The 12,900-nt window shown below is 48.0% G+C and overlaps 1 protein-coding gene across 4 annotated transcripts in view; it reads right to left on the reverse strand.

Annotated features, from left to right (window-relative positions):
* Positions 1 to 1,543: 1,543 nt before the first annotated feature.
* Positions 1,544 to 12,900, reverse strand: part of Lrrc74a (leucine rich repeat containing 74A) — a 29,456-nt gene continuing 18,099 nt past the window's right edge. The window contains exons 10-15 of one of the 4 annotated variants that reach the window (XM_076921584.1): positions 10,445 to 10,540; positions 6,161 to 6,307; positions 3,389 to 3,496; positions 2,495 to 2,577; positions 2,222 to 2,315; positions 1,544 to 1,719 (exon numbers count right to left, since the gene is read on the reverse strand). In XM_076921584.1, coding sequence (XP_076777699.1) covers positions 2,303 to 2,315; positions 2,495 to 2,577; positions 3,389 to 3,496; positions 6,161 to 6,307; positions 10,445 to 10,540 — 447 coding nt within the window. In that variant the 3' untranslated portion in view covers positions 1,544 to 1,719; positions 2,222 to 2,302. Of the gene's footprint in view, positions 1,723 to 2,221; positions 2,316 to 2,494; positions 2,578 to 3,388; positions 3,497 to 6,160; positions 6,308 to 10,444; positions 10,541 to 12,900 lie in introns of all 4 variants that reach the window. The other 3 variants (XM_076921586.1, XM_076921583.1, XM_076921585.1) reach the window with 3 other exon arrangements.

Genomic DNA, 12,900 nt, shown 5'->3' on the forward strand with positions numbered 1-12,900 from the left:
GCTAGTAGGCTATGTAGGCTAAGCTAACCTCCAGCTTACGGTAATAGACTTTTCTGTCTTGGCTTCCAGAGAGCTGGGATGGCGGGCGGCCTAGCTTTATCTGCCTCCTTTCTCAAGACTTGAAGATTTTTATATTATTTTGTGTGTGTGCGTGTGTGTGTGTGAGTGTGTGTGTGTGTGTGTGTGTGTGTGTGAGTGTGTGTGTGTGTGCACCACAGTATGCACATGCAGGAGAGGCTTTCAGGACTTTACCTCCTCTCATCATTGGTTCCAGGATTGAATTCAGGTAACCTGGATCATGTGGCGAGTATTTTTGCCCCCTGAGCCACCTTGCTGGCCCTCTCAAGATGCAACACAGAACGCTGAGCTCGGGAGCAGCCGGAGAAGTTTCATTTTTGCTGGAGGCTCTGAGGTCACATGACCAGGCTGTGCTGTGACGTGGTTTTACAATGCCCATGACCACTGCTTTTGTGCCTTAACCTGGTCCCTGTAGGCTCTTTTCCTTCTGTCTGACAATCCTACGCTTACAGTTAATCCTTGTGGCTATAAATGAGGCCACCTAGACTATGTCCCCTTGATGGTCACTAAACTCAGATATAATTGTAATTTTTTTTCAAAACCCATTTTTAATGATGGTTCTTAAATGGTTTAGCCTCCCTCCTAGCCCACCACCCACTGGAGGGAGTGGGAAAGAAAGGATACAGGGGAAGTGGACCTGGTTAGAAAGGTTCTTAGGAGCAACTCCTGTCTGTGTTGTCTGGAAATCGGCAGTTCAGTTCACAGGTCAGCAGCAGCAGCTTGATCCACTTGCAAACACTTCATAGATACACCAGCAGTCCAGTTCAGTAGAGTCGGGATAGCAAACCCAGATCAGCAGTAGTTACAAGACCTAGCAGAGACAGCCAGGCCCCGGCCTCAGCACCAGTCAGGAGGAGGGACCAGTGCCAACAGGAACGCCAGGAAAAGTTCTTGGCTGTGCCTCTCTCAGATAAGCGACGGTCAGAGAAGACCAACAAGCTAGCTCTATAAAAGCAAGCCTAGCCCAGCCTCTGCTACCAACTATCACGTCCTATTTATACTCCCTCCAAACATCACGTTTTCTCCACAGGTCTTGCCTCAGCACGTGAGTCTGTCTCAAGTGACATCACTCTGTCCATCAGCCCGAAGTCCGAAGAAGCGGCAAGAAACTGCAGCACACCACCAGAAGTTTTTTGCTGAGTTTTTCTCTATAGAGTCCTGACAAACGCAGCTCACCTATGCAATGTAAGGCAGACCAATGCCTGCACGTGTTTAGCAAAGAATCCTTTATCACTTTTACATGATTGCTTTAGCAGAACATCCTTTCTCTTGTGCCAGTTTCAGCAAAATGTTTCTTCACGGGTCTGCCTTGGTCTTTCACCTGTGTTCGCTTCAGTGAAACGTTCCTTCACGTGTTTGCCCCGGCAAAACACCATCCAACACAACTGAGTTTCCAAAGAACCCTTACGTTTCCACGTCACCTGGAGTGTTCCCCCCACTGAAGAGAACAACCTCGGCAGCAGCACACAGATGCCCAGAATCAAGCCAGATTTTATTTGCTCACACTTAGTTCTGGTCATGGCATCTCTCCATCTGGCCTTTGGTCTCCTCATAGCCACACAACTTGCCAGAACTTCTTTGTCTGGCACTTACTTCTCTTCAGACCTGACCAGCTGTTGTGACTTCTGGGCTTTTAAGAAACTGCTTTGAAAGGTAAGAAAATATGATGAGTGCCGGGCTGGGGAGACAATGAGCCATCTGCCATGCAAGCAGACATGCAAGACAATGAGGATCTGAGTTTGGATCCCTGATACCCACAGAAAAACTAGTGTGGTGGTACGCTAGTGCTACAGCTAGGGCGGGAAGCTCACTGGTCAGACGGCACGAATGCTCAGGCGCATGCACATGTGCAGACACACACACACACACACACACACACACACACGCACGCACGCACGCACGCACGCACGCGCGCCAGTGAAATGGCTCAGCAGCTGACTGCCCTAGCCAGAAGCCAGACAACCTGAGTTTGATCCCCAGAATCCATGTCATGGGAGTGGTGACCCCACAAGTTTTCCTCAACCTCTCTAATCGAAATGTGGCATGTGTGTCTACCCATCTTACCAGACTGTAGTGGAAGCAGTGTCAAGTGATGGCCCCCCTCTGGCCCCTGCACACCTCCCCTAGTACCTCCTGTTCTCACCTTGGAGTTCTGAGCATTGTCCCTTTGTCATGTGGACTGGAGTTCCTCACGCATCGGTCCCAGTGTCTTGCTCAAGTCTTCCTATGTGAGTGAACTGAGGATAAGAGGCAAGGTGAGCTTTGGGGCCTGGCCGTGGGATCTGGGATGAGGCATCTGATAGTCTGTAGGTAGTGTCCTGTATCTCTTGGAACACAGATGGAGTGCTCCAGGACTGATGCACATCCCACTAGGGCCCACTGGCAAGCGGTGGAAAGGACTGAGGGCCATGCTCACCTGAAGTTCACCATACCCTTCTTCTCATCCAGTTTCTTTATCAGCTCCCTCACCTGGTACCGGTTGATGGGGATGTAGCTTTGCTGAGAGGATGGATGGAATGAGTTCTGGAGCCCTTTGCTCCTTCACACCCAGTGACCCACACAATGTCTCGCTCCTCTTGGGATCACTGGTGGCAGCTGAGGGCTCAGAGGTGGCTACCCCTATCACAGGGAGGTACTGGAGGCAGCCGCTTTCTATGGCATCACCCTGCCTCCAGAGGACCTTAGCTTCTGGGGAGGCTAAGGAGCAGATGCAATGAGTGGCCTGCTGAGGTGGACTGGAACTGTAGTCTTTAGCATGTGGAGGATATTTTTGCTCCCAGCTACCTAGTCTTGGCTAGCCCTCTTGCTCTATGGCCCTGGGGAACTAAGCATTCATCCCTGCTCAGGCCCCTAGACCATTCTCCCAGGCCCAAGGCCTTCCCAGGGTGCTGTCACAGTGAACCTTTCATGCATACATTTCAGGGGACCTCCAGGGCCTCCATTCTATTCACTATATTGGTAAGAGGGAATGTGGAGGGTTAGGTAGGCTGGTAAGGCTAAAGGCAGAATGTGGGAGCTATGGGGAGGGGGTGTCTTGTCTCCCAGTCTCTTTCTATCTTCCTAGATGCCAAATGCAATGGGGGAAAAGTCTCTGAGATATATGTGTGCATCTGGGGTGAGGAGTAGCCTTGGGTCACAATGACAGAGATCTGAGCAGGGAGTTAAGGGGGCTGTTGAGTTTCCCTCTGAGTTTAGATGAATGAGGGGAGCGTCTTCAACCAATCCTAGAGAGCACTATGAGATAACGCAAGCATATGCCCGCCTGTCCACCGTCTACCTCACACTACCCAAAGTCTGGGAATCAGCACACCTGGATCATGGCTTTCCGGAAGTCCCCCACAGGCATTGTCATTAATCCTGAAGGATTCAAGCCCTTGAAGAACTCGGCTACGGAGATCTTCTTTTGGTCTGCGTAGTTCTGAGGGAAGTGGGAGACACGAGGCGCAAACAGTTGGTTTTATTACAGCAATCATACCTTCCCGCTTGTTCACCAAAGGATGATCCAAACGTCTCAGCCCAGAAATGCCCGGAGAATAGGAGAAGGCAGCTCCAGCTTGAGGCATCTGTTTTAGTCACTGCTTTAGAGCAAGTACCAAGTGCATGCTGTGGAGTGATGATGGTTCCTGTATCTTTCCAGTTCCCAGCAACCTCACCCCAACCCAACGGAGGCTCTACTCATTCCATCCATTCCCTGGCTTCACAGAGGGACACCAACCACCAACCAAAGCTGCTAGCTGCCCCAGTTATCACAGGAGTATGGATGGTGACCAGATCTAAGTCTGTGATTCAGCTTTGAAATGGCCTCTGTTAACACTCCTACAGTTGGTGCCCTGTGGATGGGGATGTGTGGGGGGTGTGGGGCTTCTTTCAGCCTAGAGATCACATGACTGAGCCACAATCCTGCAGCATGATGGCTTGGACAGGCTTTAGCCATTTCTAGGGTTCTCACAGTTCCCCACAGATGTCCACAGGGAGAGGTGCTTCGCTTGGAAACCTTAACAGTAGTATTTTTTATTTACGTCCTCTTGTGTCTGAAAGGTCACCCATTAGTCCTGGTGGGTGCTCATCACTTCTATGGCTCAACGGTTCCCCGTGGCTCCCTATGTCAGATGGAATCACCCCCTGCCCCCGTCCCAGCTTGAGGAACCCCAGCTTGAGGTTTGAAATTTGCATCTGGCCCAGGCTTTCTGTCCAGCTTTGCCCTTCAGGGTTCTTTATGAGTCTAGAGTCCCAGGGTTTCTCGGCTGAACTCTCAGGGTTTACCTCCCACCCCACCCCAGTTTCCCTGCAGGCTGGCTACGCCCATCCCTGCTCTGATGGTGGAAACCATCTGGCTAGAACCATCTTCGATGCTCCATGCTCACTCTAATCCTTCTGATTCTTCTGGGGCCTTCCCCAAGTCCCACCTCTGCCAGGAAATCTTCCTCTTCTCTTTGCTCATCCTGCAGTGTCTCTATGATTCAGATTCTGATGCAATCAGAGCATCTCACCCCAATCAATACAGGCTTGTGGCTGTCACTGCTTTTGTGCTATTTCTCCTATGACATTTTCTTTGGGTCATTACTGAATCTGTCCCGTCTTTCCAGCCACGTGGTTGCCTCTTCCCAACTAGAGTTTACACTGATGTCTTATTGATGTCTTATTTGCTCTCTATCTGAAGATTCTTTTTTCTACACATTCTTTTTTTTTCTCTTTGTGGTGTTGGGACTTCACACACGTTAAACAAATGCATTACCACAAAGCTAGGCATCTAGCTGGGCCTCTTTTTACTTAGGATTTTGAGACAGGGTCTCATTAAGTTGCCCAGGCTGGCCTTGAGCCCACTCTGTAGTCCAGACAGGTGATTGCAGGCCTGAGCCACCACTTGAGATCTCCCAGTCTGGCTCTGAGTCTTTAGCAGCTGTCTGCTCACGTCACTATGTCTGTATTCTTTTAAAGCAAGGGGTGAGATTCTCAGTCTGCACCCAGCTTCCCATTTCCACTGGTTACCATAGAGTCATCTCCTTCCTAAACAAACCCCATACCTTCATCTTCTAGAACGTTGCACACAATACCTTTCATGTATGACCTCTTTAGATTTCTTTTGGAAACTGGGGCACAGAGCAGACCAACCAGAGGCCAGAGGCAGACTGAGTGGGGCATACCCACAGGAACTGCTTTTGCACAGCACGCTCAGATGGCAGCCAGTGGAGGTGCTGCCACACCCGAGAAGCCCCTTACTCAGGCTGCAATGCTACTTTTGGTTTCAAAATTCACTAGATTCCTAAACTTTCATGACTGTACCTATTTCTTGTGTGTGTGTGTGTGTTTCTGGAGACAGATGAAAAAAAAAAAAGGAGTCAAGCCAGATGTGTTTTTGAGAAAGAAAGGACCTTGTTAAGCATGGCCTGACTTGGCATCCAGCCTCAAAAAGAAGCTGCAAGCACTAGGCATTTATTAGATCCAGGCGTTGCTCTGAACACCTCACACCTATTAAGTAATTTGGTCTTTCACAGACACCCTTCTACTCTGTTCCCATTTTCCAGGTGAAAATACCAAGGCAAGAAGGCCTTGGTGACTGCCTTGTTGGCACATTAGTAAAAGGCAGATTAAAAGTAGTGGGCTCTGTCCTGTGTCTCCATCTCTTACTTCCACCAGATCTCAGCACATGCCTATATTGGGGTGAGAAGCAATATTCAGTGACCCAATATGTTGGGGAAATATTTCAGGTCTTCATTTTAAGGAACCTTATTAGAAAGGATTATATGGAGCCAGGCAGTGGTGGTGCCTGCCTTTAATCTCAGCACTTAGAGACAGAGGCAGGTGGATCTCTTTGAGTTCAAGGCCAACCTGGTCTACAGAATAAGTTCCAGGACAGCCAAAGCTACACAGAGAAATCCTGTCTCAAAAACAAAACAAAACAACAAAACAAAAACAACAAAAAGCAAGCAAGCAAGCAAGCAAGCAAGCAAGCAAGCAAGCAAGCAAGCAAGCAAGGCTCACATAGACACTGAGAGGGAGCCAGTGCTGGACGGATGACTTGGGGCCATGTGGCAGCTTCCTCCAGGGCTCTCTGAGGCTCTAAGAGGGAGGCAGGGCTCACCTGGATCAGCTTCATGGGGCTGGTCCCCAGGGCAATGGTTTTCTTGGAGGAGAGACCCTGCAATCCCTTGTATAACACATCCAGCTGGGGGTGAATGGCACAGACCCCATCCAGGACTTTGACGAACTGATCTGATACCAGAACATTCTGCAGCAGGAAGAGAAGGGTCATGGTGGGGGTGCTGTCATTGAGTCATTTGCCTGATGAGTAGAGTACCCATCCCTCCCTGCCAACCCAAGTTCAGGCACTTCGGTCCTTTCTGGTTTGTTCTGCTTCTGAACTGGCATGGCCGGTGTTTTCTACCTTGGGACTGATTCGTAAAAGTCATCTAATATAGCCTTGGACTCATGGTAATCCTCCTGTCTCCACTTAGTCTACCAAACTTAGCTACATCCTCAGCACTGATCTGGTGTTATGTATCTTATAACTTAACTGGTAAGTTTCCCAGGTTAAAAAAAATTATATATGTAATATTAATTTTTATATTAAATGCAAATATATAAAATACATACATATATACACATATACACGTATACATGTATATATGTGTATATATGTATATGTGTGTATATATTATGTATATGTATGTATATATGTGTATATATGTATGTATGTGTATATGGCCTTACTCTGTAGCCTGGACTGGCCCTGAACTCACTATGGAGCATGGGAGTATGAACTCATGGTGCTCCTTCTGCTTGACCCCTGAGTACTAGGATTATAGGCCTGTGTCCATATGCTCAGGTCTCCTAGGAGGTTTTGATTAGATATTTTCATTGTGTTCTGGTGGCTCATCACATGCAATCGGCTCATTTTTCTCTGAGATGGTAGCTGTAAGTGCCCACATTTGATGGATGTTGTTACTCAGAGCTGGTACCCAGGATCCCTGATGCCCGACCATCCTGCTATGGCTCACAGTGAACAAGAAACTACTCTTTTGGAAGAAGTTGGAGCTAACTTCCAGGACATGGAGAATGTGTGTGCTTTGGAAGAGTGATCTAGCCTGCTTTCCATCTTGTACACAATCCTCGGTTTCTTCAGATGTGGTTCTGAGTACCTCTTTCCTTTTCAAAGGATGGAATTTATGTTTAAGCGCTGAAGGTTTTGTGGAGACTCTGGTCCCAGGAGCATCCACAAAGCTGGGATTCCAGGACCATTTAGAGTTATATCACCACTGTTGACAAGAGTTTAGGACCTTGGTGCCCAGGGTGGCAGATGAGGAGTAATGGGACCTTTCAGGGATGGAGCCTAGTGGGAGGAGATTGGGACACGGGGGTCACCACCCTCACAGGAACAGGCATCATACTCAGGGGACCTGTTAGTTCAAGGGTTATCCGGCCAGGTAGTGGTGGAACACACCTTTAATCCCAGCCCTCGGGAGGCAGAGGCAGTCATGTCTCTGAGTTTGAGGTCAGCCTGGTCTACAGAGTGAGTTCCAAGACAGCTGGTTCTACACAAAGAAACGCTGTCTACAAACAAACAAACACACACCAACTAAATATAAAATAAAAAAGGAGGAGTTGTCTGCACATAACGCGGAGTCTCTGGCTTCCTGTCTCTCCATGCAGCATCTTTTCCTTCCCATAAACAAGACCAGTATGATGCCATCTGCCATACGGTGAGGTGATCAAGAGGGCCCTCACCAGAGCTGGTGCCAGGCTACTGGGTCATTCGGCCTCTGGCGATGTGAACTAAATAGGAATCCTTTCTTCATAGCATACTGGCTCCATCTGTTCCATCACGGCACGAGAAAAGACACCAACTGGCTAACTCCATCCACCGGCTGTGGCAGGCTTCTTTAATGGCAGTTAGGCTGTGGCTCATAGACCCCTGTGTCATCTGAGGTGCCATCTAAGCCCTAAGAAGTACATTTTTACAGTTCTCTCAAGTGTACCAAACCTGGATCTATGTTTTACACTTGACCCAGTCAGGTGGGCAAATGGCCATGAAATCTGAATGTGCCCGAGATGCTGGGGCAGTGTGGGTGGAGGAGGAGGGGCTTTGTATCCTGATGCAGTCATAGCTATAGTGTGAGTGTGGAGAGATGGGACCTCTGAGGGAGGAGGAGGAATGGGAAGGGTTGGGTGAGGGAGCACAGTGGGAAAGAAGAACAGCAGCACCTTCCAGAGGAGAGGTATTTAGCTTCAGATATTAAAGTATCATGACTCAGATCACTGCAAGCATCAGGGTAATCTTACAAGACATCATTGAGAAGCTTTAGTGAAAGAAAGAGAGTCTCCCTTCTCTCTCTTTCTTTCTTTCTTCCTTCCTTCCTTCCTTTCTTTCTTTCTTTCTTTCTTTCTTTCTTTCTTTCTTTCTTTCTTTCTTGGTTTTTCAAGACAGGGTTTCTCTGTATAGCCCTGGCTATCCTGGAACTCACTCTATAGACCAGGCTGGCCTCAAACTCAGAAATCCACCCGCCTCTGCCTCCCAAGTGCTGGGATTAAAGGTGTGTGCCACCATTCCCCGGAAGAAAGGGATTCTCATGTCACTATCTTCACTGGACTGGAGGAGAAGGTAGGGTCCTGGCTTACACCTAGGTGTTTCTAGTTGGCTAATGGGTACTGGGAAAATGACCTAATGGCTATGCTTCTGCTTTCCTTGTAGTTAAAGTGGGAAACTCGGGAAAGTATGTGTGACAGGCTGAGTTTGTGCTCCTGTCCTCCTGATGGTAAGTTTTAAATGTTAACCTGCCATAACCTGAGACTCGCTGGGGAAGAGGGTCTGAAGGAGGGACTGGCTAGATCAGGTTGGCTTGCAGGCTGTATCGGATTGTCGTGTCTTAATTGATGTGAGAAGACCCAGACCATTCCCTGGTTTGGGGGTCTGGGCTATGTAAGAGGAGAGAGGGCTAGCCAAGAACCAAACATGCCTATGGTCATGTGAATGTGATGTGACCAAATGCTTCAAGCTCCTACCACTGTGACTTCTTTGCTACACTGAACTATAACCTGGAACAAACCTTTTCCTCACTGCTTGTCAGGGTAGTATGTCACAGCAATAGCAACAAATTATACACACCAAAGGGGGGCTTGAAGTCGTTTTTGTTTTGTTTTCGAGACTGGGTCTCACTTGTCTGTTGTGGATCTCATTCTGTAGACCAGGCTGGCCTTGAACTCACAGAGATCCACCTGCCTCTGCCTCCAAAGTGCTAGAATTAAAGGCATGCACCACTATGCTAAGTGGGTTCGAAGTCAGCCCTGTAGATATGACCTCATCTCATGAAATCGGCTCTTTGTTAGAGATACTCAAGCTATCAGGGTGAAATGATGTCATCTGAACAAACTAACATCATTGGATGGAATGACATCACTGGGGTGAATGACATCACTTAGGGTGGGCCCTGACCTAATATGACAAAATCCTTACCAAAAAGAAAAAGGGCTTTTGCTTAGAGTTAGACATACATTCAAGGAAAATGCCAAGAAAAAGGCAGGATTTGGGGTGATAAGTCTGCAAGCCAAGGGGTGTCAATAATGGCTAGCAACTGCAGATGCTAGGAGAGAATTCAAGGGCAGATTCCTCCTTAAGTCCAGAGAAAGAACCCACCAGCCCACAAGTCACGTGATTTGTGTTACTTTGGTATAGTCATCCTGGAAATGATCACAGCACCCTGCCAACCTCCTAGAGTAGCAATCGGGGAGCTGCGATAATAAAATTACTTTGGGACAAAAAGCACCAGTGATCAAAAGTATAGGATGTTGTTAGTACCAGCTGCCATCTTTGTGGTGATCTGGCAAGTCCCTGGTGGAAGGTCGGTTGGTCCACTTTTCTCCTTCAGGAAAGGATCACTTATAGGTACAGCTCTGAGCACAACAGGCCACAAGTCTTGAAACAAAAATGCACTCATGAGATGGGTCCTAAAGATCCTGGGATTCTGGCTAGGTATGTGGTACAGTCCTTTAATCCCAGCATTCTGGGAGGCAGAGGCAGGCAGTTTCAGGGAAGCCAGAGCTGGAAAAAAAAAATTCTGGGATTCTGAAACATTCCGAGACTCAGTCCATTTATTACTGAATTTGGCAGTGCACAAATTCTGTTCTGGAGTCACCCACCTCTCTTTTTGTTTTTTCCTCATTGACACCCTTGGGTGCTCAGATCCTGGGTTCCCAGGATCGAATAAATTATTCCGCATTGTGGTGATACTGACTGGAGAGCTACTTCTATCACTCAGCCCCTTGCCTCTTGTGTGTGAGGGCCTGGGAGGGACACAGCTGGTGGCACTGGTGGCAGAATGGTAACTAGCTTGTGCTCCCCAGCACAAGTGACTGGTATTTGATCACTTACAGAAATGTCAAGGTCTTCCATCCTGGATTTTGGGTTCCTCTTGATGGCCATGATAAGAGAATACGCCCCCTCCAAGCTTATAGGGTTCAGGAAAAGCTGTAGGTGAAGAACACAGCAGCAGGAGGAGGCTGAGACGGGGGCAGGAGAGGCTGTGTTAGCTTGCGACTCCTCCATCTATTCCTTCAATCTATTCCATCTTTCTGACCATATGTCCTTCCATCTTTCCAGCCAAACTCAGCCCCCGTTTATCTATTCATTTACTACCCACCTGTAATCTATTAATCCATCCCTTTCTCCGTCTATCATCCATCCATTCATCTACTCATCAGTTCGCTTCACCTTCCATTCATCTGCCCACGAATCCACTAATTAATCTCTCTCACCATCAATCCATTCATTCACCCAACACTCATCAGCCTCTCTCTCATCATCCGTCCATTCATCCGTGAAGTGGAGACTTCTGGTTTCTTTGGAAAGTCGGTTATATCAAATGATGTTTTTGCTGAAGCTGACACAGCTGAAGGGATGTTCTGGTATAGCAAACACGTGAAAGGATGAGCCATGTTTAGAAAGAATATAAATGTGACCCCACAGACAGTGGGAGCTCCAGCACGGGTCTGCCTTGCTCTGCTTCACTAGTCTCTGCTGATGTCGTGCATGCACTGGTTTGCCTTATACTGGGTTGCTGAGCTTCCCTTGTGGTGGCTTTATAGAGAGAAGCTCACCAAAGAACTCAGGAGATTCTTGCAGCTCCTTGCTGCTTCCTCAGACTCAGGACAATTGGCAGGTCTCTCAGTTCTTCTGGATAGAACTGCTGCTGATTCACATGTGTGGTGTCTGCTGAGGGACTGAGCTGTAGTTGCAATTCATGTTTGGTATTTGCTAGTCGACTGGACTGAGAACAATGAAGGCTGGAATTGCCCCAAAGAACTATTTCTCAACAGGTCCACTTCCACCATATCCTAATACCCTTTCTTTTCCACTACCTCTGGTGGGCAGTGAACTAGAGGGAAGGTTGAACCCTTATTAAAATAGGTTGTGAAAAATATATGCCTACATATCCATCCGTCTGTTCATCCATCCATCCATCCATCCATCCATCCATCCATCCATCCATCTGTCCGTGCATGATTGCATCCATCCATTCATCCATCCATCTATTCATCCATCCATCTATTCATCCATCCATCTATTCATCCATCCATCTATTCATCCATCCATCTATTCATCCATCCATCTATTCATCCATCCATCTATTCATCCATCCATCTATTCATCCATCCATCTATTCATCCATCCATCTATTCATCCATCCATCCATCCATCTGTCCGTGCATGATTGCATCCATCCATTTATCCATCTGTCCATCCATCCATCCATTCATCCATCCATCCATGTATCCATCCATGCATCCATCTGTGCATGCATGCATGCATACATGCATCCATTCATCCATCCATGCATCTATCCATGCATTCATCCATTCATCCACCCACCTACCCGTCTATCTATCCATGCATCCATGCATTTATCCATCTTACCTTACTACTCATCCACCCACCAACCTACTCCTCAATCCATCTCACCCACCACCCACCCTCCCATCCACTCATCCTCCAGCAAATATTGAGGCCCACTGTGTATTGGACAGTGATCTGAGCCCAGGAAGACATGACAAGGGTCTGTCCTCAGATAATGTCACTCTAGTTAGAGGAGACAGATTAAACAAGCAAATGGCATCAAATATAGGATGACAGCAGTGACAGAGGGACATACTGTAGGAACCAAGAAAGGAAGGTCCAGCACAAGTAGGGGAGCCTTGAGGGAAGCCTTGCTGGGATGTGGGGGAGGATTAATCATATCTGATGGGAGCAGGAGCAGAGCCAGGAAGAGATTCACCAAAGAAGAAAAAAAGCAGAAAAGGATGAAGGTGGAGCAGCATGGGGGTTGGGTGATAGCACATGTTCTGTAAGCAGAATCAGAGGGGGCCCCAAAGCCAGGAAAGGTCATACCATGGTGAATCTGTGGGCTTAGGTTATTGTTACCAGGGCAAGCCACTGCAGGATGGATGTAAGTTAGGAAGAGGGAGTGTGTAGTCAGCCAGCCTTGGGTCTGACTCACGGGCTTCTCTATACCTATTACCACAGAGGAATTGTTTCAAGGGCCCAACCTGATAATTCATCCCAGGCATCCAAGGAGGTACCCAGTGCACAGCAGCAGCATCTGAGTGGTGGCTGCTGCTTCTGAAGGCCACTTCAGTTGGCTGTATTAGGAGGGAAGCCACAGGTCTTATTGAGCGTTTACTGTGGGCCAGTTTCCCAGGCTCTGTTGCTCTCTGACGATAAAACCCCATGCTTAAACAGCTTGGCATCTGGCCTTGGTGGGACGCATTTCCCAGGGACATTTCTTAATTTCCCAAGACTGAGGATTGAGGAGAATGGGTGTAGAGAACAGT

The sequence above is a fragment of the Arvicanthis niloticus genome, chromosome 23 (assembly GCF_011762505.2).
Source record: "Arvicanthis niloticus isolate mArvNil1 chromosome 23, mArvNil1.pat.X, whole genome shotgun sequence".
In the NCBI taxonomy this organism is placed as follows: Eukaryota; Metazoa; Chordata; class Mammalia; order Rodentia; family Muridae; genus Arvicanthis; species Arvicanthis niloticus.